Source organism: Rhinopithecus roxellana, chromosome 5 (assembly GCF_007565055.1).
Source record: "Rhinopithecus roxellana isolate Shanxi Qingling chromosome 5, ASM756505v1, whole genome shotgun sequence".
In the NCBI taxonomy this organism is placed as follows: Eukaryota; Metazoa; Chordata; class Mammalia; order Primates; family Cercopithecidae; genus Rhinopithecus; species Rhinopithecus roxellana.
The window spans coordinates 150269492-150295738 of NC_044553.1; the positions used below are offsets into that span (position 1 = coordinate 150269492).

Sequence of the window (26247 nt, forward strand, 5' to 3'; positions counted from 1 at the left end):
TATCAAAGGCAGAGAGGTCATAACTGGATAACACTCAAGAGACCACTGTATTAAGGTAGACACAATGGCTAAAATTTGAAATCTTATAATTTTAAAGTAAATAAGTTAAATAATAAAAGTTACTAAGATTTTAATCTCCATGGTAAGAAACGTAGAAAAAATACTTTCTATTACTAATACTTTCTGAGGATTCTACTTTGAACCATTGATATACTTACTCAAAGTCAAAGGTGTTGAGGAGCTTGGAAGGTATTGTGCCTCGAGAATTTGTAACTGAATTCTGCTATTTACTGCTTGAAAACAAGTCCCCAATTCAAGTTCTGCATGGCAAACCTGCATATCAAAAAAGTGTCATTTGGTAGTTAAGAATAAAGTTTTTGGGATAATTAAAAAATTCAAAGAGAAAAAGCTAAGGTTAGAAATTTTGAAAGTATTCCTTTCCAATGATATTCAAAACTATAAGTTACAAGAGAAAGTTAAGAAGATAAATAACATGAATTCTTTAAAGTACTCATTTGCATGGATTCTGAAAATACAGGTTCTATCTACGTACTGAAACTTCAAAATCAGTGACACCTAGAGCCAATTCAAATTAAAAGTAAATTAAATTCATAAGCAGTATCAATTGAGAAAATGTCAGTGAAATTAACACAAAAGGAATACACTTTCAAAAGAACTAAATGTAGTCAAATTATTTTTACAGAACACATGAAATATGATTAACAAGTTACATATGAAAATCATCATTTTTTTCTAATTATGGAGATCAGGGTAGGTGCTACCAAAATCAGAAGACAGCAATAAACAGATCTGTGGATTAAGAGTTGAATTACTATGCTGAATGGAAGCAAGCTAAAGAAAGCTGGCAAGAAGGAAGCTAGCTAGTCAAAGTGATGAGGCAGTAAATAATAAGGAAAAGGTCAAAGAAAACCTGAGGCAAACAGTAAAATGAAGGAGACTTAGAGAAGAGGAAAAATTAAAACGTGTTCTTCAGCACTGCTGACCAACAGCAGAAGAAAGTTGGTAATTTGTCTGTGAAATATAACACAAGTCAGACTACTTAGGTGGATTCCAAGGTCCTTGGACTGAAAAATAAAAGGGAGAACAGTAGTCCAAACACAAAAACACTATTGTTTACATGTTGAAAAGAGTAAGAATAGGAATAAAGTAGGAGCATAATGTTTACAGATCATACTAGGGCTCAGCATAGACAGACACAAAAGTTTTTGCTAGTACTGATTCCAATAAAGTTACAGAACAACTGAAAGACACTTGATGAGGACATTTATATTTGACATTGCTCAGTATTCCCCAATAACTGGCTTATGGCTCACTGGGGGGGAAAAAAAAAAAAACCTTTCCATATATATAACATTGACAGAGGCTTGGTGTTTTGTTAAAATATGATTCTGTATTTTAAACTAGTCATGCCATAAGAAATGAAGAGATAGAAAATGAAAAGTGAATTGCTTAACAAGTACAAACTCAACTGCTGGAATTTAATTCCCCCTTGAAAAGGTCTAAATTGATGATAAAACTTGTTATTTGGCAACAAATGATGACTTCTAATAAGTAAGTTAATTTATTGCTTTTGATTGTAATCAAAATGAGAACGAACTAACAACTTTTCACATGAACTGATTTGATAGCCATAAAACAAAACAAAAAAACCTTTGCTGATACAAAAAAATTGCTGCCCTTGGCATTTAAAAAATATATTTTAAAAGATAGAGTCACACCGTTTATAAAACACAAGGGAAATCACGGTTAAATTTTTTTAATTATTTTTTATTATGGTTTTGTACCCAAAATGTAATAACACTTATGAAAACATATAAAGGTGGCAAAACTTCTCTTATTGTTACACTATTGTAGAGTTCACTCTCATAAAACAGAGCAGCATTTGGCAATAGGCTTACCATTTCCCACTTGCCAAGGTTATTTCACAAATTCAATTCATGTTCCAGGACATTAATTCAGATCATGAAAAACTATTCAAAGATTTAAACTATTGGCCAGGCGCAGTGGCTCACGCGTGTAATCCAAGCACTTTGGGAGGCCGAGGTGGGCGGATCACCTGAGGTCAGGAGTTCAAGACCAGCCTGACCAACATGGAGAAACCCTGTCTCTACCAAAAATACAAAAATTAGCCAGGTGTGGTGATGCATGCCTGTAATCCCAGCTACTTGGGAGGCTGAGGCAGAAGAACTGCTTGAACCCGGGAGGCGGAGGTTGTGGTGAGCTGAGATCGCGCCACTGCACTCCAGCCTGGGCATCAAGAGTGAAACTCGGTCTCAAAAAAAAAAGAGCAGCATTTGGCAATAGGCTTACCATTTCCTGCTTGCCAAGGTTATTTCACAAATTCAATTCATGTTCCACTTATTTCAGATCATGAAAAACTATTCAAAGATTTAAACTATTTAAATCTCATAATAACCAAAAAATTAAAATTCCAATCAATTAGCAGGTATGTATTGACTGCATTTAATAAGCACAAAACTGCTCCTGAATAATGTATCCTTTTATTCAGAAAAGAAAATATTGTTAGCTTTCCTGGAAGGGTTGAAATGAAATGTTGAGCATCATTAGAGAACATCACGATCTGGTGATGTTTGAGAATATCTTCTTAGGGGGGCAATACATGGTAGAGTTAAAAGGGCTGGCTTTGGAATCAGACTGCCTCCATTCAAATCCTGACTCACCAACTACTGGCTGTATGACCTCAGGCAAGTGTTTCCCTGATCTCCACAAAAGGGATAAAGAGCACCGGGGTGATAATTTTGGTGTGATCATTAGATCACATGGCATTGAGGCAGCCATAAGATAAATCTCTGTAAATGCCAGCTATTTCTTCAGGAAAACGTATTTCTTCCACATTATTCAACACCAAAATTTGAGATCTGAAGTAACTATTTACATTACTATTTGTCAAGTAACTCTTTATTGAGTAAAAGCCTGAAAGTTGTGCTGCTCATGGTGAAACAGTTGTCAGTGTGGATGGATAAGTCCGGCTCTTTTTTTTGAGACAGAGCCTCAGTCTGTCACCCAGGCTGGAGTGCAGTGGCGCAATCTCGGCTCACCGCAAGCTCCGCCTCCCAGGTTCACGCCATTCTCCTGCCTCAGCCTCCCAAGTAGCTGGGACTACAGGTGCCCGCCACCACGTCTGGCTAATTTTTTGTATTTTTAGTAGAGACGGGGTTTCACCGTGTTAGCCAGCACGGTCTCGATCTCCTGACTTTGTGATCCGCCTGCCTCGGCCTCCCAAAGTGCTGGGATTACAGGTATAAGCCACCGTGTCTGGCCAAGTCTGGATCTTTAAATGTCACAATTAGAATATTTATTTTCCTCTTCAACACATTAAAACAAAGCATACTATTATTGCTTTAGCCAATAATATGAAACATTCACACTTATTAACATAAACTCACTGGTCCAGTATAGCCTGAACACTCTTCTTTCAGGGTTTCAATCTATAACCCTAGCACCTGGCATTCAGGAAATACACAAATATTTATAAGATCTCTGACACATGAAATATGATTTAGTAGAAATTTAGCCATAATTATTCATTCATATTTTCCAACACAGATAATAATGTCTCAATTCCCCAGAAAATCCCTGAGTTCTCTTCTTATATACTCTGTTTTTAACGTTTTAATATATGAATTATCTATTTAAATAGTGTATTTGTGCTTTCTGTAAACTATGGCTGCAGATTACTACCTACTAAGCTAGTGTCAAATATGTCAGTGACAAACTCCTGTCATAGTTACAGAACAGCACATTGGGGGTTGAGATAAAGAATAATAGTCAAGGCTGGGCACAGTGGCTCATGCCTGCAATCCCAGCACTTTGGGCGGCCGAGGCAAGAGGATTGTTTGAACTCAGGAGTTTGAGACCAGAATGGGCAATATAGCGAGACTCCTCATCTCTACTAAAATTTTTAAAAATTATCTGGGCATCGTGGTATGCCTGTAGTCCTAGCTTCTCAGGAGGCTGAGGTTGGAGGATTGCTTGGGCTGGGAGATGGAGAAGGTAGTGAGCTGTGATTGCGCACTGCACTCCATGCTGGGCTACGGAGCTGTCTTTCTTCCTCACAAAAAGGAAGGGAAGGGAAGAGAAGGGAAAGGGGAGGGGAAGGGAGGAGGGGAGGGGAGGAGAGGGAAAAGGAAAGAAGGGAGGAAGGAAGGAAACATGTTTCTGCCCCATATCCCCCAAAATTCTGATTTTTTTTAGTTTATGTATGGGCATTTTTTTAAAGCTCCCAGATGATTCTAATGTGTATCCAGAGTTAAGAAGCACTTCCGGGCACCTTAAATATTTTTGGAAAAAGGTAAAATATAAATCCCATATAAATTTAAAACCACATATAGGTTTGACCTTATAAAAGCTTAAGACTGATTTTTATAAATATTTATCCTAACATTTGATCTATACAATTTAATTAAAAATTCCTAAACAATTTAAAAACAGTGTTCAGTTTGCTGAGAGAAGCAAAGAGCAGGTCCCAATCGGCACCATTAGGCAATAAAGCTTTTTACCAAAAAAAAAAAAAAAAAAATCAGCTGTAAAAACTTCTAATCAATTTATGAGCTGCTGTATAGCTTACTCATGGTTAAAACAACTTTTCTAATCTATTTCAGGGCAATCTCTGATTGAGTTTGGAATTTATGATTCTTTTTTGTTTTTCCTAAGTTATCAGCTACCTAAAAAATCTTTAAAAAAAAGGTTATTCATACCTCAAAGTTATTTTCCCTGAAGTATAAAATATTAATAAGAAATGTGCTAGGAGAAGGTAACCCTGAGGTTATTTTCCAACAGAGAAAGAAAACAGTTCTGTTAACATTTTATCAATAATTTCTAAAATATCATTTGGAAATAATATTATTGCTACTTGAGAGCCTTCCAGATCCTCTAATATTCTATTCAGGTTATCTGCTAACAAACAAAAACCCATCCACCAAATAATTCTAAAAGTATGAAATACTCTTAACATACTATTATCACTTACAGAAATTTTTGAAGGTGGTGTTATATCCAAAGAGTAATCCATTTCCCGTGTGCTAAGGGTTCTGAGTGATAGTGAGCATTCTCCAATGGTTTTCTTCCTGGGAGTCTGGGTTTGAATCTTAAATACAAGCCTTACGGTTTGAAGACTTTGAAGTTTAATAGCAAATACAAACGTTTCCATAAATTCAATAGCCTTTAAAAAAAAAAAACAAGAAAACATAAAATATATAAATAAAAGGCTTATATGCCAATACAAAATAATATTTTATTTTATATTTAGAAAAGGTATATTTAATTCTCTTTACAACAAAACATCTTTTTAATGTGAGTGAAAATAAGAATGGCAAGACTTGCTTTTCTAGAGTTTATCCTGGATACTCCCTTTCTTAATTTGACAAATCATCCTTTAAATTATTTAGGAATTCGGGTCATATCAACACCATGCTCACCACAATACAGCTCTTTCCCTTTTTGAAAATTAATTGTTTTTCCATCTTTGGTTCTGGCATCTTTCCTGTCATCATCACCATTCTTCAACAGTTCAGGAGAGCGGTGCAAGAATCTCACATGCAAGCACTCTCTTGTTCACAGTATCTAACTTGTTCACATAAAGAGACTTGAATTATTTCTTTAAAGGAGTTATTTTTTGTCTAACGAATCTTCGCATCTATCTTAGGCTTCAGTTTCCTTTTTGGTGACATTTATTCCACCCTTTCTTATCTGAAAAACTAACTCCTTGATAGAGAAGACAAAGGAAAATATGAGTTTGAAATTATACCTTCTCTCCTAATCACCCATCTCAGTCAGCAAGTCAGTGTTTTCCAGCCTCAGAACATTTTTAAATGCTCTTGTTACTTTTAATATTTTTAAATCCTTGGCTTACTATGGGCTAACATGTTCTTGACACTAGACTGTTCTTTGCCATACACTTCTTTCTTTCCATCTTTAATGCATACATTTAGAAAGGAGCTTTTATTCCTTTTGAAAAGGCAAGGTATCTGGGCAACTAGCATAAATATTTTGAATACAGGCATACCTTATTTTACTGTACTTTGCTTTAATATGCTTCATAGACATTACATGTTTTGCAAATTGAACGTTCGTGGCAACACTGTGTTGAGTAAGTCTATCAGTGTCATTTTTCTAACAGCATGTGCTCACTTCATGTCTCTGTCACATTTTGGTAATTCTCACAATAGTTCACACTTTTTCATTATTATTATATCTGTTATGGTGACCTGTGCTCAGTGATCTTTGATATTACTATTGCAATTGTTTTGGAGTGCCACAAACCACACCTATATAAGATGGGCAACTTAATCGATAAAGGTGTGTGTTCTGATGGCTCTGGCAACCAGCTGTTCCATCTCTCTCCCTCTCCTCAGGCCTCCCTGTTTCCTAAGACACAACAATGTCGAAATTAGGCCAATTAATAACCCGAAAACGCCCTGTAAATGTTCAACTGAAAGGAACAAACGTATATCTCTGACTTTAAATCAAAAGCTAGAAATGACTAAGCTTAGTGAGGAAGATACGTCGAAAGCCGAGACAGACCAAAAGCTAGGCCTTTTATATCACTTAGTCAAGTTGTGAATGCAAAGGAAAAAATTACTGAAGGAAATTAAATGTACTACTCCAGTGAACATACAAGTAAGAAAGTGAAACAGCCTTATTGCTGATGTGGAGAAAGTTTTATTTGTCTGGACAGAAAATCAAATCAGCCACAACATTCCCTTAAGCCAAAACCTAATTCAGAGCAAGGTCCTAACGCTCTTCAATTCTATGAAGGCTGAGAGAGGTGAAGAAGCTAAAGAAGAAAAACTAAAAGCTAGTAGAGGTTGGTTCATGAAGTTTAAGGAAAGAAACAGTCTCCAAAACATAAAAGTGCAAGGTGAAGCAGCAAGTGCTAATGTAGAAGTTGCAGCAAGTTATTCAGAAGATCTAGCTAAGAAGGTGGCTACATTCAACAACGGATTTTCAATGTAGACAAAAGAGCCTTCTGTTGGAAGAAGATGCCATCTAGGACTTCCACAGTTACAGAGAAGTCAATGCCTGACTGCAAGGCTTCAAAGGACTAGGCTGACTCTCTTGTTAGGGGCTAACGCAATCAGTCACTTTGAGTTGAAGCCAACACTCACTTGCTGTTTTGAAAATCCTAGGGCCCTTAAGTATTATACTAAATTAACCCTGCCTGTGCTCTATAAATGGAACAACAAAGCCTGGATAACAGCATATCTGTTTAAAGCATAGCATGGTTTACTAAATATTTTAAGTCTACCATTGAGAGCTACTGCTCAAAGAAAAAAAGATTCCTTTCAAAACATTATTTCTCATTGACAATGTACTTCGTCACCCAAGAGCTCTGACAGAGATGTATACAGAGATGAATGTTATTTATTTTCATGTCTGCAGACATATCCATTCTGCATCCCATGGATCAACTTTCAAGTGTTATTACTTAAAAAATAAATTTTGTAAGGCTATCGCTGCCATAGATAGTGATTCCTCTGATGGACCTGGGCAAAAGCAATTGAAAACTTTTTAGAAAGGATTCAGGATTTTAGATGCCATTAAGAAAATTCATGAAGCATGAAAAGAGATCAAAATAAGGACATTAGCAGGAATCTGGAAGAAGTTTATTCTAACCCTCATGGCTGACTTTGAGGGATTCAAGATTTCAGCAGAGGAAGTAATTGCAGATGTGGTGGAAACAGCAAGAGAACTAGAATTAGAAGTGGATCCTTGGCCCGGCGCGGTGGCTCAAGCCTGTAATCCCAGCACTTTGGGAGGCCGAGACGGGCGGATCACGAGGCCAGGAGATCGAGACCATCCTGGCTAACACGGTGAAACCCCGTCTCTACTAAAAAATACAAAAAACTAGCCGGGCCAGGTGGCGGGCGCCTGTAGTCCCAGCTACTCGGGAGGCTGAGGCAGGAGAATGGCGTGAACCCGGGAGGCGGAGTTTGCAGTGAGCGGAGATCCGGCCACTGCACTCCAGCCCGGGCGACAGAGCGAGACTCCGTCTCAAAAAAAAAAAAAGAAGTGGATCCTGAAGATGCAATTGAATGGCTGCCATCTCATGATAAAATATGAACAGATAAGAAGTTGCTTCTTACACATAAGCAAAGAAAGTAGTTTCTGGAGATGGAATCTACTCCTGGTGAAGATGCTGTGAACATTGTTGAAATGAATTCAGAGGATTCAGAACATTACATAAACATAGCTGAAAAGCAATAGCAGGGTTTGAGAGGATGGAATCCAATTTTGAAAGAAGTTCTACTGTGGATAAAATGCTATCAAACAGCATCACATACTACAGGGAACATTTTTGTGAAAGGAAGAGTAATAGATGTGGTCAACTTCACTGTTGTCTTATTTTAAGAAATTGCCACAGCCACTTCAACCTTCACCAGCCACCACCCTGATCATTCAGCAACCATCAACATCAAGGCAAAACCTTCCACCAGCAAAAAGAGTACAACTTTCTGAAGACTCAGATGATCACTAACATTTTTTAGAAATAAAGTATTTTAAACTAAAGTGTGTAAATTACTTTTTTAGACATAATGCTATTGCACACTTAATGGACTACAGTATAAAGATAACTTTTGTATGCACTGGGAAATCAAAAAGTCATGTGATCTGTTTTATTGCAATGTTCGTTTTAGTGTGGTGGTCTGGAAGTGAATCTACAGTATCCCCGAAGTATGCCTATACTGTGCCCAAATTGTTACTCTTGTTGTAATAGCTTATGTCTCTCTGTATAGCCAGAATTGTCTTTCTGGGGGTCTCACAACTACTGAGCTATCTTTTTCTTTTAGAGTCTCAAGCCATAGAATCAAGCCAATTATATATTACACACAAAATGTTTAATGAGCTTACAAATTAAGTAAGTGTGATGCTTCATTTCACACTTTCCATATTTTGCCAAATAGGAGTCTCCCAAACAACTTTATATGTAATAATAAAATTGCAAAATGAAAGATTCCATACAAGTCTTAATATGGGAACATTTTTCCTAACTTTTCCTAAGCTAAATTAGTTTTATTTGAAAATCAAAAAGTAAAATTGTTTAATTTAGAAAGTAGTCATCTATGAGTGTCAAGGTTATAATGAGTTAAGGTTTATTTTTAGCTAAACTTTCGATGATACATATTTTCATAAAGTGAGATCGTAATATATACATATACACATATATATATACACATTCATACATCTATACACATACACACACACCCCAATTTTGATCATTGTCTTTTTCATTTATTAAAAATGTTTTTCCAGCTCCTTAAAAACTCTTCCTAAACATTAGTTTTCATAGCTACCTAGGTTTCTATCACATGGTGTTATGGGCTGAATTACACCCTTCTAAAAAAGATATGTTGAAGTCCTGAGCCCCAGCATCTCAGAATGTGAACTCATTTGGAAAGAGGGTCACTGTAGATGTGATCAGTGAAGTTAAGAGAAGGTAATACTGAAGTAGGGTGGACCCCTAATGACTGGTATCCTTTTAAGAAGATGGCCATGTGAATACACAGAACACAGGTATAATGCCATGTGAAGACAGAAGCAGAGACTGGAGTGATCTACAAGCCAGGGAATGTTAAGGATTGCTGGCCATCACAGTAACTGGAAGAGAGGCATGGAACAGATTCTCCCTTAGAGAGGGAATCAACACTGCTGACATTTTAATATTGGACTTTCTCCAAAGCTGCAAGAGAGAAAATTCTGTTGCTGTAAGTCACCCAGTTTGTGGTATAGTACTGTGTTATGGTAGCCCTAGGAAACCAATGCACATAGGTACACCATTAGGTTTTTCAACCATTCCTCTGTATGACATGTTTGGACTTTTTTCAATTTTTCTTCGAACAAAACTTCCAAGAATATTTTATATATTTTTGTTTGTATTTTAGATTATTTCCACAAAAATAATTTCCAGTTTCAAAGCAGAATTACTGTTTAAAAGTGTAAATATTTTAAGGTTTTGACATGTAGTGTCAAGATAATTTCTAAGAAGTTGTATGTTCTAGAATACCTGTAAAATTTTTCCTAATTCTAAGAAGAAAGGAAAGAAAGAAAGAGGAAGAAACGGAAAGCAATATGCAGTTTAAATTTGTATTTCTATGATTAATAGTGAGAAGAAACTTTTTGTTTATTAGTCATTTGAATATTATTTTAAAATGATGTCTTTTAGAAGATATATTTTCATTTGCATAGAAAAACAATAATCTTTTAACCTATAACAAATGACAGAAATGAACATGTATTTAAATTAATGTAAAATCTAGAATCTACAAAACCAAACTCAGGATGGTAAGTCCTTCTGTTATACTAATTGGAAGTATTTAAAAGAAATTCATTGTAATCATGAAATTATTTTTCAAAGCCAAAGTGGGTTGGGGGAAAGGGAAGCCAAGATTTATTTCCTTTCACACAAGAAAAGTAAATAGGTTTCTTAGATATTGTTCATCTTCTATATATTCTAGTGAATAAGATATTCTTTTTAAATGCATCTTAATACTAGACAATGAAATATCAAATATTTTTGAGACTCAAAGTTGTCTTGAAAAAGCAACAATACATAGTTGTAGTTTCCCTCAGATAAAAGACTTTCTTATTCTGATTTGTTTACATGGGTAAAAGTGACAAATATAAGAAAAACAGAAAAGAAATTCAAACACAAACAGCCACTTACGTTGGAACCTTCCTTGGCTGAAGATTTGAAATGCACTGGTTTGGGCAATGTAAGTATTCCTTTTATAGAAACAGTAGGAGTGTCTCCATAACTAGAGGGCCAACTTAAATCTCTGCACTAAAAAAATTAAAAATACAGTTGAATTTTACAAAGGACCCAACAATAATACAAACATCTGATGTATTTCTTGAGGTACTGACTTTAGATAAAAACTATAAAAATAAACTTGTCTACTGAGACCTCATTAAGCAAATTTTGACATATAATATTCTAGATGTCATGTCAGTTTCCCTCTTGAGCTTAAAAGCACACAAACTTCCATCATACTACAGATTTTTTTTTCTTAGATGCTTTATTAAATACTATTTTCTGTAAAAATATTAAAGAATTCCAAATTTCAAAGGTGGCACTGGCCCATTCCCCAGAAAAGGGCAACAGTAAATGTTTACAATGTCTAAATATTCAATTTTGTAATAAAGCTGGTATTAACTATACTAATTTACCTGTAAAACTGTGATCCAGATCTGTTCTACTGAAGAATTATAAAACAATTTCACATTCAGTCTCCCAAAGTCCCTTTCATCTCCTGATAGAGTAATTGTATCTGAATTATAAAAGGACAAAGATGTTTCAAATACCATGCAATCCTTCTAACCCAATTAAGCTTTGATACAATCCAATTTTAAGAGCACAATTTTTAAATGCTACAATTATTTTTTAAAGTTCACAATCTAAGAAGACAAAAATCACACTTCAATGTTTTTATTGAAGCACTAGAGGGAAGATATATGCTATAAAAAGGTCTCATGGTTTTAAAAACTTAACCCAATTGCAGTCAGGGATTTACATTAAAACTAAGAGAAATCTTTCCAAATAATATATATATGGCCTTTATACTGTATTCTTCTGGAGGCTCCTTTACCAGCACACTTTACTACAAACAAAAGATACTCAACTGCTTCACTTTTTAAAAAGTCACACTTGTACCTGAACACAGAAATGGACCATGCGACCTGAGTATCCATATGCTGATAACACTACCAACATAGTTTTATTTAGACTTAATTATATCAACATAGTAGATACAATCATCTAGAGTTTTTCACCTTATATACAATTTCAAGTTACTAGAAATAATTATCTTAAGAGTATAAAAATAGGATACTTTATTCCTTACCCAGGCTTCTGTTACTCCCCTGAGAATTTTTCCTTGAAGAAGAACTACTGGGTACACTGGACAATGAATCATGTCTCTATAAATAAAATTATTCTTTAGTCAGAAATTGCATATGAAACCTTAAGGATTCTGATACATATGCCTCAATATCCATCCTCGTAACAAACTGCATGCTATTTTGACAGTATTACAGGTCAGAATTTCCCACTTACAGGTAGTGAAAAAGAAAAAAGGTTTTGGCATTTGTTAGGAATATCTTAAACATCTTACAAGATAATATACTGGAAAGCCTTTGCTGTTTTTGATTTGGTTTTGTAATAAGGAGAAAGATGTTACTGCTTAGGTTTCATACCTGAGAGTATTAATGAAAGTGAGAATTTATTTAGAAATAGCCTGCTATGGAAAAACTTGTAAAGCTGCAATTATCAAAGCACAGTCAATCTGAACCTGCAGCATCGGTATCATTTGGAACTTGGTAGGAATACAAACTCAGGCCCTACTGCAGAGCTACTGAATTAAGAATTCTGGGGATGAAGCCTGTCATCCTGTGTTTTAACAAGCTCTCCAAACAATTCTGATGCATGTTAAACAACTGTTGCTATAAAAATTTAAATCTATAAAAAGTTAACTCAGTTGAGGATTAAGGATTATCTATAATATATTTCCATTTTATAAAATACATGTATATATATTCACATGGAAACAAGACCATGAGTACATATAACAATATTTTCACATGGCATTTACCCTGAGTTATAGGAAATACAGGAATTTGTCTTTCTACTTTGCTTACTTCTATTTCCTAATTTTAAATAACTACAGCTTACTTGTAATAAAAAAGAAACATTTTTTAAAACATCAAAATAATTCTTAATTCCTTTTCAAAACCAAGAGGATGCAGTGTTAATATTAGTGAATAAAGTCCTACATCTCAAAAGAAATATGATTTTTAATAACTAGCTGGTTATATTCAGTAAGAAAAGCTAAATTAATAAGCACTTTTAATTATACCATTTTAAATACCAACTGTTTCAAGGTTCCCTGAGAGCATACCAACTGAGATATAAAATTTACTGAAAAAAGAAAAACTACTGCCTTTTAGCAATCAAATAACAACAGCTTTCTAAAATAATGCACATGGGAAATAGCAATTATTTATTCTTCAGATATCAGAATAGATACATCTATAAAAAATATACAACATATTCCTAACATAATTCACACATTTCTGAATTTTTAATTTGAAAGGAAATTATCACATATAATTAAATTTATGTAGCTAATTCACCTGGATGAATCGCTGAGATGAGCTTGTAAGATCAAACATAGATTTGCTTAGCCCAGGGGAACCGGGAAGTTTGTTGGTCCTTAAATCACAAACTACAAAGGGATATGAAAAAAGTATATATTTTTAAGAAACACTGGAATTCTACTTAATTACCATGAACTAAATCTCTGTAGCAATACATCATGAATATTACGTGTAAATCTACAGAAGAGATAAAGCCTTCTAATAAAATATTTAACTTAAAAAAATTTTTCCAACTATTTTATTTTTGTTGGAAACAGAAAACATAAATCAAACAATACATTTTCACATCCACATCAAATATCAAATAGGGAAAATTCACTTTTTTCTTTACATTCCCCATTCCTTGATCCAATAAAAATAATCTAAGAGTAAATACTCTGTATTAAGTGTAATGCAATTATTTATTATTAATAAGCATGTATTACTTTTAAAAATCAATACTCAATTCCATGTGCTCCTATATTTCTAGTCTGTATTTTTAGTTTCCCTCCTACACTGTAAGATCTGTGAAGAAAGGAACTTTGTATGCCAATTGTATATTCAAGCACAGTAGTGAACACAAGGCAGGCCCTTAAATAAGTATTTCTTCTTTATTTTCAGTACCTCACCCTAAATTCAGTGGTTGAGATATATAGATATAGATACATATATATCCTGAAAAATTGAGAATTTTGTGAATCACAGATGAACATGGTAGACTCTAATTCAGTCTCAAATATGAAACTACAAAAGCTCTATAATCACTTAAGCAGTTTCTTTGTTTATATTTCCCATCACACCATGAGTTTCTAAATTCATCATTTTCACTGAATACAGACAATGAAAAAATATTACTGTATTTAGTACAAATATCTATGTACAAATGGCTGTTATAGAGTTTATGAATATACAGATGACAAGTGAAATGCATACAAAATAATCTGGGCTGGTGCAGTGGTTCATGCCTGTAATCCCAGCAATTTGGGAGGCCAAGGCAGGAGGATTGCTTCAGCCCAGTTCAAGCCCAACCTCAGCAACATGGCAAAACCCCGTCTCTACACAAAATACAAAAAAATGAGTCAGGTGTTGTGGCACGTGCCTGTAGTCCCAGCTTCTGGGGTAGGGGGCAGGGGTGAGGAGGAGCTGAGGTGTGAGAATCACTTGAGCCTGGGAGGTTGATGCTGCAGTGAGCTGAGATTGCACCACTGCGCTCCGGCCTGGGCAACAAAGTGAGACTCTGTCTGAAAACAACAACAAAAAGACAAAATAATCTGAAAACTAAACTTCTTGCTTTTTCATGTTTTCTTCCCTTGTACCTGGTATGCAGCTAACTCCCTTCTCTTTTGTTGTATGTATTTATCATGAATAACATAACGTTTTAAAGTATGTATACATTGCAGAGTGATTAAATCTAGCTAATTTACAAACGTATTACTTCACAGTGATCACTTTTGAATGAAAACAAAGTGTTTTGAAAACACCTAATATCCACTCTCTTAGCACTTTTCAAGAATATATCATAATTAACTATAGTCTCCGTGTTGTACAAAAGATCTCTTGAACCAAAGCTTCTTTCAAAAAAGGAAAATTAAATGGAATGTAAAACTACCAACAGATGTAACTTATTAACCTTTCAATTTTCATATTAGACATAATACTAGAGAGATGTCATAATGTTTATCACATTTATGAAGCTTGCTTTTTTCTTATTTTTAAATTGCTTTTAATAGTAAGAACCATTTATTCCCAGATCTTAGATTTGATTTCTAAATTTCTTAAAGAGAAACACGAAGAGGAAAAGCAGAAAAAATTTTCATACCCGATCCATACAGTCTCGTCACTTCTGAACGGGGAGGAAAGCGTCGACTCAAATCAGGTGAAATGTGCTGATACATATAGAATGGGTTATACACATCATAGCTGGGTCCGTGCTGGGATGAACTGGAAAGTTCTACCTTTCGATCTCCAAAAGATGCTCTGGCAGATGCTGAAAGCAAATGTTTCTAAAAGTTTATAATATCCTTTTCTTGGAGTTATTAGCCAACAGCTGGTACACCCAGGGCAAAAGAAAAAATATTTTGTCTCAAGTAATACTAAATCACATGCCTTTGATAGCTAAAAATATCAGCACATATTTACAGAGTTCTGTGTGAAGTATTATGCCAAGGATCAGCCATGAAGCCTGCACTTAAGACAATTTGGTATATTTCTGGCATTTTTCTTTGCCCCATAGACAATTCTGTATTTTGTGATCTGAGTTTCCTCTTATTTTTCTACTTGTATATAGAACATCTTTTAAATTACAAGATTGGGTGGGGGGGGGGATATATCCTTTTCAAGAAGACGTAGAACATTTATTAAAATTGACCACATGCTGAGATACACTAAGAAACTCTCAAATTTGGAAGGATTGAAATCATACAAAGTACATTTTCTTACTACAATGCAATTAAGTTGGAAATCAAATAGCAAAAATAAAAATTAAAAATATTTATATGGAAACACTAAAGACCAAAAATAACCAAAAACTTAATCTTTAAGAAGAAAAACAAGACTGAAAGATTTGCTCTACTGGGAATTAGGAATATAATATTGGTAAGTGATAGAAAAAGAGATCAATGGCAAAGAAGAGAAGGCCCAGAAACAGATACCCATTTCATGAACACTTAATTTATCATTAAGGTGGCACTGCACAAGAATGATCTTTTCACTAAAAGGTGATAAGACAACTGGATATCAATAGGGAAAAAATAAGCCTGCATTCAACTAAACATATTCACAAAAAATTAGTTCCATGGGGATTGTAGATCTAAATTAAATATTACAGGCAAACCAATAAAGCTTCTATATTCAGGTTAACTTATAAGAAAGTTATCATGACCTTAGGACAGGGAAGCACTTCTTAAACGGAACATAAAGAGCATCAATCATATATATAATTTCATTTATTTACTTATTTATTTATTGAAGTTGATTCTCACTCTGTTGCCCAGGCTAGAATACAGTGGCACAATCTTGGCTCACTGCAACCTCTACCTTCTGGGTTCAAGCTATTCTCCTGCTTCAACCTCCCAAGTAGCTGGGATTACAGGCACCCGCCACCACGCTGCCTAATTTTTTGTATTTTCAGTAGAGATGGGGTTTCACCATGTTGGCCAGGCTGGTCTTGAATTCCTAGGTTCAAGTCATCCACTGCCTCAGCCTCCCAAAGTGCTGGGATTACAGGCATGAACCACTGCGCCCAGCCTAATCATAGACATATTTTAATAAACTGAACTGCATTAAAATTTAAAATTCCCATTTGTCAAAGACTATTTAAGGTAACCCACAGAGTGCAAGACGATATATGCAACAAGCATAACTGGCAAAGGGCTCATATCCATCCAAGTACTAACCAGGCCCGACCCTGCTTAGCTTTGGAGATCAGATGAGATCAGGAGCATTCAGGGTGGTATGGCCATAAAGGGCTCATATCCAGAATACATGAGGAACACCTACAAATCAATTTAAGAAAAAGACAGAAGAGACTATATATAAATTGGCTTAAGACATTAATAGGCACTTCAGAAGACAGACTATCAATCTCATTAGTCATGAGGAAAAAATAAGCTGAAAACCCAAGGAAATACCACTACACACTCACCAGAATGGTTAAAAGTAAAAAGACTGACAATAGCACGTGTTGACAAGAAAGTAGAGGAATGTAAACAATCATACTCTGCTAGTGGAAATGTAAATTGATATAATCACTATGGAAAAACAGTTTGGCAATTTCTTCTAAAGCTGAAGATATTGATAGTCTATGACCCAACAAGCCATTCTGAACATATACACAACTGAAATGCTTGTACATATGCACCAAGAGATAGGTATAAGAATGTTCATAAGTATTATTACCCATAATAGCCAAAAAATTGGAAAACTCAAAATCCCATCAACAGTAAAACAGATGTAGTATATATTTACTACATAAAAATACCTTATAGTATGCTACACAGAAACACTACTGTACACTATGCCATTTAGAATACAGAACAAATTATAATATACACTTACTGCACAGACATACAAACTAAAACTACTGACAATTACTTGAATGAATCTCAAAAACATAATGTTGAATGAGAAAACCATAAACAAAAGAATACAGACTGAATAAATTGTTTATTTTATATAAAGTTCAGAAAATAGAAAAAATTAAACTACAATATTCAGGGATATGAGCTTAGGTGGTAAGAAGAAAGGCAAGAGAGTCATGACTGTAACAATTGTGATACTGAACACTCTAGGGTGACTGAAAGGCAAAAAAATGGAGAAAAGCTTTGGGGTTACTAGTGCTACTCTATTTCTTCACCTAGGTGGTACCTATATGGGTCTTCTGCTTTGTAATAAATCACTGAGCTATATGTTTCTGTTTTGTGCATTTTTCTATGTGTACAGTATTTCATAATTTAAAAAGGATAAAATATAGGTCAAATTCCTTTCAAGGTTAATAATCATGTTGGGAATAATACGTAGACATAAAGCTAATATCTACAAAGGTTTAAATTACAGTAATTTTCCAGATAACAACACTGTGATCAACTATGGACCACATATACAACAGTGGTTCCATAAGATTATAATGAAGCTGAAAAGTTCCTATGGTCTATTGACATGGCAATGATTGTCATCAAGATGTGTAGGCCTAGGCTAATGTGGATGTTTGTGTCTACATTTTTAACAAAAAAGTTCAAGAAGTAAAACAAAAGTTTTTAATAGAAAAATGCTTATAGAGTAAGGATATAAATATTTTTGTATAGCTGCACACTATGTTTGTATTTAAGCCAAGTGTTATTACAAAAAAGTGAAAAGTTTCAAAATATTTAAAAGTTTAGGCCGAGCACAGTGGCTTACGCCCGTAATCCCAGCACTTTGGGAGGCTGAAGTGGGCAGATCATAAGGTTAAGAGATTGAGACCATCCTGGCCAACATGGTGAAATCCCGTCTCCAGTAAAAATACAAATTAGCTGTGCATGGTGGCCCATGCCTGTAGTCCCAGCTACTTGGGAGGCTGAGGCAGGAGAATCGCTTGAACCTGGGAGGCAGAGGTTGCAGTGAGCCAGGATCGTGCCACTGCATTCCAGCCTGGCGATAGAGTGAGACTCTGTCTCAAAACAAACAAACAAACAAACAAAAGTTCGTAAAGTAAAAAAGTTACAGTAAGCTAAGGTTGATTTATTATTGAAGAAATAGAAATATATTTAATAAACTTAGTATATCCTAAGTATACAGCATTTATAAAATCCACAGTAGTATACAATAATGTCCTAGTCTTCACATTCACTCACTACTCACACACTGACTCACCCAAAACAACTTACAGCCCTGCAAGCTCCATTCATGGTAAATGCCCTATACAGGTGTGATATGGCTTGGCTGTGTCCCCATCCAAATCTTATCTTTAATTGTAGCTCCTGTAATTCTCATGTGTTGTGGGAGAGACCTGGTGGGAGATAACTGAATCATGGGGATAGTTTCCCCCATCCTGTACTTGTGGTAGTGAATAAGTCTCAAGAGATCCGACAGTTTTATTTTTTTAAGGGGTTTCCCCTTTTGCTTGGCTCTCATTCTCTCTTGCCTGCTACCTGTAAGATGTGTCTTTTTCCTTCCACCATGATTGTGAGGCCTCCCTAGCCACCTGGAACTGTGAGTTCATTAAACCTCTTTTTCTTTATAAATTACCTAATCTTGGGTATGTCTTTATCAGCAGCATGAAAATGGACTAATATAGTAAATTGATACTAGGAGTGGGGTGCTGCTGTAAAGATACCCAAAAATGTGGAAGCAACTTTGGAACTGAGTAACAAGCAGAGGTTGGAACAGTTTGGAGGGCTCAGAAGAAGACAGGAAGATGTGGGAAAGTTAGGAACCGCATAGAGAATTGTTGAATGGCTTTGGCCAAAATGCTGATAATGACATAGACAATGAAATTCAGGCCAAGGTGGTCTCAGATGGAGATGAGGAACTTGTTGGGAACTGGAGAAAAAGTGGCTCTTGCTATGTTTCAGCAAAGACACTGGTGGCATTTTGCCCCTGCTGTAGAGATTTGCAAAACTTTGAACTTGAGGGAGATGATTTAGGGTATCTGGTGGAAGAAATGTCTAAGCAGCACAGCATTCAAGAGGTGACTTGGCTGCTGTTAAAAGCATTCAGTTTTAAAAGAGAGCATAAAAGTTCGAAAAATGTGCAGACTGTCAATGCAATAGAAAAAAACACATTTTTCTGAGGAGAAATTCAAGCCACCTGCAGAAATTTGAATAGGTGACAATGAGCCAAATGTTAATCATCAAGACAATGGGGAAAATGTCTTTAGGCTATGTCAGAGACCTTTGCAGCAACCCTTCCCATCACAGACCCAGAGGCCCAGGAGGAAAAAGTGGTTTCATGGGCCAGGCCCAGGGCCCCCCTGCTGTGTGCAGCCTAGGGACTTGGTGCCTTGCATCCCAGTTGCTCCAGCAATGGCTAAAGGGGCCGAGGTACAGCTCAGGCCATGGCTTCAGAGGGTGGAAGCCCCAAGCCTTGGCAGCTTCCACATGGTTGAGCCTGCAGGTGCATAGAAGTCAAGAATTAAGGTTTGGGAACCTCTGCCTAGATTTCAGAGGATGTACGGAAACGCCTGGATGTCCAGGCAGATGTTTGCTGTAGGGGTAGGGCCCTCATGGAGAACCTCTGCTAGGGCAGTGTGGAAGGGAAATGTGGAATTGAAGCCCCCACATAGAGTCCCCACTGGGGCACTGCCTAGTAGAGCTGTAAGAAGAGGACCACCGTCCTTCAGACCTCAGAATGGTAGATCCACCAACGGCTTGCATTGTGCACCTGGAAAAGCCACGGACATTCAATGCCAGCCCGTGAAAGCAGTTGGGAGGGAGGCTGTACCTTGCAAAGCCACAGGGGTGGAGTTGCCCAAGACCATGGGAACCCACCTCTTGCATTAGCATGACCTGGATGTGAGACATGGAGTCAAAAGTGATCATTCTGGAGCTTTAAGATTTGACTGCCCTGCTGCATTGTGGACTTACATGGGGCCCTTAGCCCTTCATTTCAGCCAATTTCTCCCATTTGGAAGGGGTGTATTTATCCAGTGTCTACACTACTATTGTATCTAGGAAGTAATTAACTTTTGATTTTGCAGGCTCATAAGTGGAAGGGACTTGCTTTGTCTCAGAGGAGACTTTGAACTGTGGACTTTTGAGTTAATGCTGAAATGAGTTAAGACTTTGGAGGACTGTTGGGAAGGCATAATTGTTTTGAAATGTGAGGACATGAGACTTGGGAGGGGCCAGAGGCAGAGTGATATGGTTTGGCTGTGTCCCCACCCAAATCTCATCTTGAATTGTAGCTCCCCTAATTCCCACATGTTGTGGGAGACACCTGGTAGGAGACAATTGAATCATAGGGGTGGTTTCTCCCATACTGTTCTCGTGGTAGTGAATAAGTCTCAGATCTGATGGTTTTATAAGGGGTTTCCCCTTTCGCTTGGTTCTCATTCTCTCTTACCTGCTGCCATGTAAGACGTGCCTTTCACCTCCTGATATGATTGTCAGGCGTTCCTAGTCACATGGAACTGTGAGTCCATTAAACCTCTTTTTCATCATAAATTACCCAGTCTCAGGTATGTTATTCATCAGCAGCATGAAAACAGACTAATACAAGGTGTATCATCTTTTATCTTTTATACCATATTTTTACTGTACTGAATGCTGTATTCAGTATAGTATACAGCATAGTAACATACTGTATAGGTTTGTAGCCTAGGAGAAATAAGGTATCCATATAGCCTGTGTTTAGTAGGCTACATCATCTAGGTTTGTGTAAGTGCCTCTACATTGTCCATACAATTATAAGATAGCTTAACAACAACATTTCTCAGAACATATCCCCATTGTTAAATGATTCACGACTGTGCTTGCAATACAATTTTAATCATTATTGATAGCAGTCTGCCCTATTCACTCAAAATCTTCTCTTTTCTCAACCCATCATTCACATATGCATACATACATACACATATTTAACTTCTATAATTAGGTACCACCTTACTTTCTTGACTCTAATAAAAGTAATTTTCTCTCTAATATATAAAAATCAGATGGTTTTACCACTTCTTCAGTGGACCTATAATTTAGGAGTTAACCAATTTCTTCCTCATTCAACTCAAAAAGCAATGTTTTCTAGTGAGCACAATGTCAAGAACATAAGAAAAACTATCACATACTGCCAGGTGGATATTTCTTATCTTTTTTCTGATTGTGAAAATAATAGAGTAAAAACTCAAAATTATTTAATAATAGAAAATTCATTAAACAAATTATCATATATCCATATGAAGAAATACTATGTATTCATCAAAAAGCAACAAATATGAAATATTCACAATATATTATGTGGATAAAACAACTTATAAGACTGTGTGGTTTAATCCCAGTGTTGTTAACAAGTATGAAAAAAAGAGAAAGATCAATTGATTACATATTCTGTAAGCCAGAACTTTTTAAAATTATTTTTGAGAAACACTATTGACATGCGCAAAGTAATATGATAGGCCAGGCACTGGGTTCATCTTTTCTCTTCTTTAAAAAATTAAAACTGGGCCAGGCATGGTGGCTCATGTCTGTAATCCCAGCAATTTGAGAGGCCAAGGTGGGTGGAATGCTTGAAAATAGGAGTTCGAGACCAGCCTGTTCAACATGACAAAACCCCATCTCTATAAACACAAAAATTAGCTGGGTGTGGTGGCGTGCACCTGTAGTCCTAGTTACTCAGGAGGCTGAGGCATGAGAATTGTTTGAACACAGGAGGTGGAGGTTGCAGTAAGCCAAGACCATGCCACTGTACTTCAGCCTGGGCAACAGAGTGAGACTCTGTCTCAAAAAAACAAATTTTAATTTAAATTTTAATTTAAATTAAAAAATCACTCCTACCAGACCCAACTCTCTTGTAGGTAACAATAAACTCTAGATCGAAACTAAAACAAAGCAAGAAAATAAAAACCCTGAAGGCAATGAAGACTAAAGAAAATAATGCAGATCTGGACAGGAGTTGACTCTGGGGAAAAAGGTAATGGCACAAAGTAGAGTTCAAGGAAATCAGAGCTGCAGGAAAGTAAGATGGGAATCCTGGAAAGGAGAGATTCTCAAATTCTGTAAATAAAGCCTTTTCAAATATCTGTCTCATCTCTGAACTACCACCCTAGAGCTGCCACCCAAGACAAGATTTGTAGTTTAAGTCCAACCAGTTTACTTGTCTGGTAAAAGGGAGGAAGAAAGAAAGGAAGGAAGGGAAGGAAGGTGTGTTAGTCTGTTTGTGTCACTATAAAGGAATATCTGAGGCTGGGTAATTTATAAAGAAAAGCGGTTTCCTTTGCTCGCTGTTTTGCAGGGTGTACAGGAAGCATGGTGCAAGCATCTGCTTCTAATCAGGGCCTCAGAAAGCTTACAATCATGGCAGAAGGCAAAAAAAGAATAGGCACATCACATGGCAACAGCAGGAGCAAGAGATGGGCAGTGGAGGTGCCAGGCTCTTTTAAACAACCAGATCTCACATGAATCAGAGCTAGAACTCACTTATCACCAAGGGGATGGTGCTACACCATTCATGAGGGATCTGCCCCCATGATCCAAACACCTCCCATCAGGCACCACCTCCAGCACTGGGAATCACATGAATTTGGTGGGGCCAAACATCCAAACCATATCAAGAGGGAAAGGAGAAAGGGAAGGAGGAAGGGAGGGATGAAAGAAGAGAAGAAGGGAGGAACGGAGAAAGGGAGGAAAGAAGGAACCTTTTCAGAGGAATATAACTGAATCTAGAGTCTCCACAACATAACATTCAATATTTTTGATATTGGTATCAAGAATACAACCCCAAATTATTCCATATACAAAGAAACAGGAAAATGTGATCTATTTTCAAGAAAAAGGACAATCCACAGAATCCAAACCTAGATGATCAAGATGCTGAAATTAGCAGATAAAGATTTTAAAGCCTAAAAACATAAAAGAAAACAGGTTTGCAATAATGTAAAAATAAGAAATTGCAGTAGAGGAAAACTATAACAAAGAACCAAATGTAAACTCTAGAACTAAAAAATGCAATGTCTAAAATAAAAAATTCGTGAATAGGCTTAATAGCAGACTAAAGATAACAGAAGAGACAGTGAACTTGAAAAAATGATCAGTATTATTGAATCTAAAGAACAGAGAAAAAAAGATATTTGAAAAAAAAAAAGTCTCAGAGACCCATAGAACAATATCGAAAGGTTCAACATAGGTATAACTGGAATCCCAGAAGAAGAAAAGAGAGAAGGTAAGACAAAAAATATGTGGACAAATATTGTAGATTTTGATAGAGATTCGGATTACACTGACAGATACTTTTGTCAATATTCAACAAATATACACTTAAAATTCAACAAATACAAAATTCTATAGACATTCACTTGGGCAGCTCATTGTGTGTAAAATTTATGCCAAAAGAAGAAAACTGTAAAGAGATCGTTGAACCTAGTAAATGATATATATGTTTAAGCGTTTGCAAGGAAATATATTGGTGTCTTCAATTTACTCTGAAATTCATTCCTCTCCAAAAAGTGGATTAATAATGGATAGAAGAATGGATAGGTAGACAGATATTTGATAAAGCAAGTAAAGTAAGTAATGTTAATGGCAGAATTTATGTGGTGGACATACAGGTATTCACTATTAAGTTTTTTTTTATTTTCCTGTATGTTTGAAATTTTTCTAATAAAATTTTGAGGGTAAAAAAGCCATTGTGACTTACGGTGTTTCAATGGACTAACACAAATTGTTTTTAAAAAAACAAGACAAGAGCTACATGTTGTTTCATCTTCTCTCTAATAATTTGGCTTCTACATTCAGCCACATTCAGCCAATGGATCTACCTTATTCAATTAACTATTTAGACTGGGAAGTAAAGACCGGTGAAGAAAGAAGGGAAGGAAAAGTGACTATTAACCAAATATTAGAAAACAATAAATAAGAAACATGTTTTCTATGTTTACTAACCAATACAAAATAATTCCTTTACTTTTTCATTCTAGACATGTAATGGATAACTGAGGTATTCTAATTACAGTCATCCCTCAGTATATGTGGGGGATTGGTTCTAGCCCTCCATGGATACCAAAATCCATGGATGCTCAAGTCCCTTATATAAACGGTGTAGTATTTGCACACAACCTATGCACATCCTCCCATACGCTTTAAATCATCTCTTGATTACTTATAATACCTAATGCAATGTAAATGCTGTTGAGATAGTTGTCATATTGTATTATTCAGGGGAAAAAATGACAAGAAAAAGTCTGCACATGTTCAGTACAGATGCAATCATTCTTTTTTTTTCTGAATATTTTTGGTCTGCAGTTGGTTAAATCCACAGATGTGGAACCCACAGATACGGAGGGCCAATTATATATTATTTCTTGAAAAAAGGCCAAATCTACAAATTATTGTATTATGATCAGATTTCAAAATAGGACCTTTTAAAACTACTGCACCTTAAGTTCTTCTACATAAAGAGCAAAATATAAAAAGTAAAATAAAAAAATTTTATAAGAATTTTGTATTAAAAATATAAAAGCAAAATAACAGCACTTAAATGTTACATATCGATTTTTAAATCCTGCTATTTTATTGTTTACCTTCAAGTTCTTCCATACGTGAAGGAGTTTCTTGTGTCCTGGGTTGAATATAAGATAACTTAAACTTGGGCACCACGAATGGTACTTCTTTGCCATCAGATGGTAATTTGGAAAGCAAATAATCCTCAGTACAGCCAACCTGAGGCTTTACAGAAACAGAAGTCAATGGAGGTACAGAGATAGTAGCATTTTGACTATTTGGGACTGCTGCTTTAAAATCTCTTTCCACAGAAACTGCACATAAAAGAAAAAAGAAAAGAAAAAAGTCACAAATATGAATATAGGTTACATATAATAATCTAAACCTAGCATACTTCAATATTTATTTAACCACTTTAGAAAAAATTCCTGACACATAAACTACTCTTGGTTCTTACCAAACACTTGCGGAATCTACATTAATTTTGTCCAGACAGTATCTGAGCAATTAATACACTATTGTTAAAGTGCATTAACTTATCATAATGGTAAAAGCAGCTTTCAAGAGTCTTATTCCCACAAGAATTCACAGACGGAAAACAATTTTATTTTGTAGTCAGTTATACAGTGCTTTCGAGTAAAAATCTAGTCATTTAAAACTACTGTCAACAAAAGCAATTCTTGTCAGTACTACTGGTTAACATCAGTCTTAATTACATAGAGCAACACTACAAGGAAGCTAAAGGTTCCCAAGCCTATAAAAATCACAACCAAATCACAAAATAAAATGCACTCTGACCCTAGATATACTTCATAATGGCAGCTATCCCAGGCGTAGTTTCTATGACCCATTGTATTCATTCTTTAGAATCATATGTGATTCCTAAGCTACATGATTTAAGATGGGAGGTAAGTTATTTTATATATATAATATATATATATATATATAATGCTATCTGTAGACTGAAAGTACAAGTACTATTCTGTAGAAATTTATGAAATGTTTTAATGTAAAAAAGAAGCCTTCATACTCAAATATACTATGAAGCTCTGCTATAGATTAGGAAATAAAAGTGACAGAGAAGAGATAAGGAAGCCATGCAACAGAAAAAGAACTCTCCAGGGGTCCTTAATAAATTTGAGTCTTCATAGTTATGGGTCTCTTCCCCATTGATCATTTATTCATTCAAGGCACTTTTAATGTTATATAAATACTGTAGATAGTCTCTATTTAAATCAAAACATCAGTCAGAATATGTTGTCTCCCAAACACACTTCTCTTCCCTCCCTGCCTTTGCCTGTACTATTTCATCCACCTGTAATGCCCATGTCCAATTTTCAGCTTCTCTTCCTTCTTCCCACCCAGCTTGCTAAAATCCTATTCAGATTTCCATAGCAAATGCAATCTTCTTTATGGTAATATCTTACATATACCCTGGGTTGAATTAATC

The 26247-nt window shown here is 35.7% G+C and overlaps 1 protein-coding gene across 2 annotated transcripts in view; it reads right to left on the minus strand.

Moving 5' to 3' along the window:
• Nucleotides 1-26247, minus strand: part of TC2N (tandem C2 domains, nuclear) — a 56267-nt gene that overhangs the window by 6811 nt on the left and 23209 nt on the right. The window contains exons 3-10 of one of the 2 annotated variants that reach the window (XM_030929941.1): nucleotides 24878-25111; nucleotides 14993-15160; nucleotides 13171-13262; nucleotides 11883-11958; nucleotides 11209-11309; nucleotides 10706-10822; nucleotides 5012-5203; nucleotides 219-333 (exon numbers count right to left, since the gene is read on the minus strand). In XM_030929941.1, the coding sequence (XP_030785801.1) occupies nucleotides 219-333; nucleotides 5012-5203; nucleotides 10706-10822; nucleotides 11209-11309; nucleotides 11883-11958; nucleotides 13171-13262; nucleotides 14993-15160; nucleotides 24878-25111 (1095 nt within the window). The remainder of the gene's footprint in view (nucleotides 1-218; nucleotides 334-5011; nucleotides 5204-10705; nucleotides 10823-11208; nucleotides 11310-11882; nucleotides 11959-13170; nucleotides 13263-14992; nucleotides 15161-24877; nucleotides 25112-26247) is intronic. The other variant, XM_030929942.1, reaches the window with a different exon arrangement.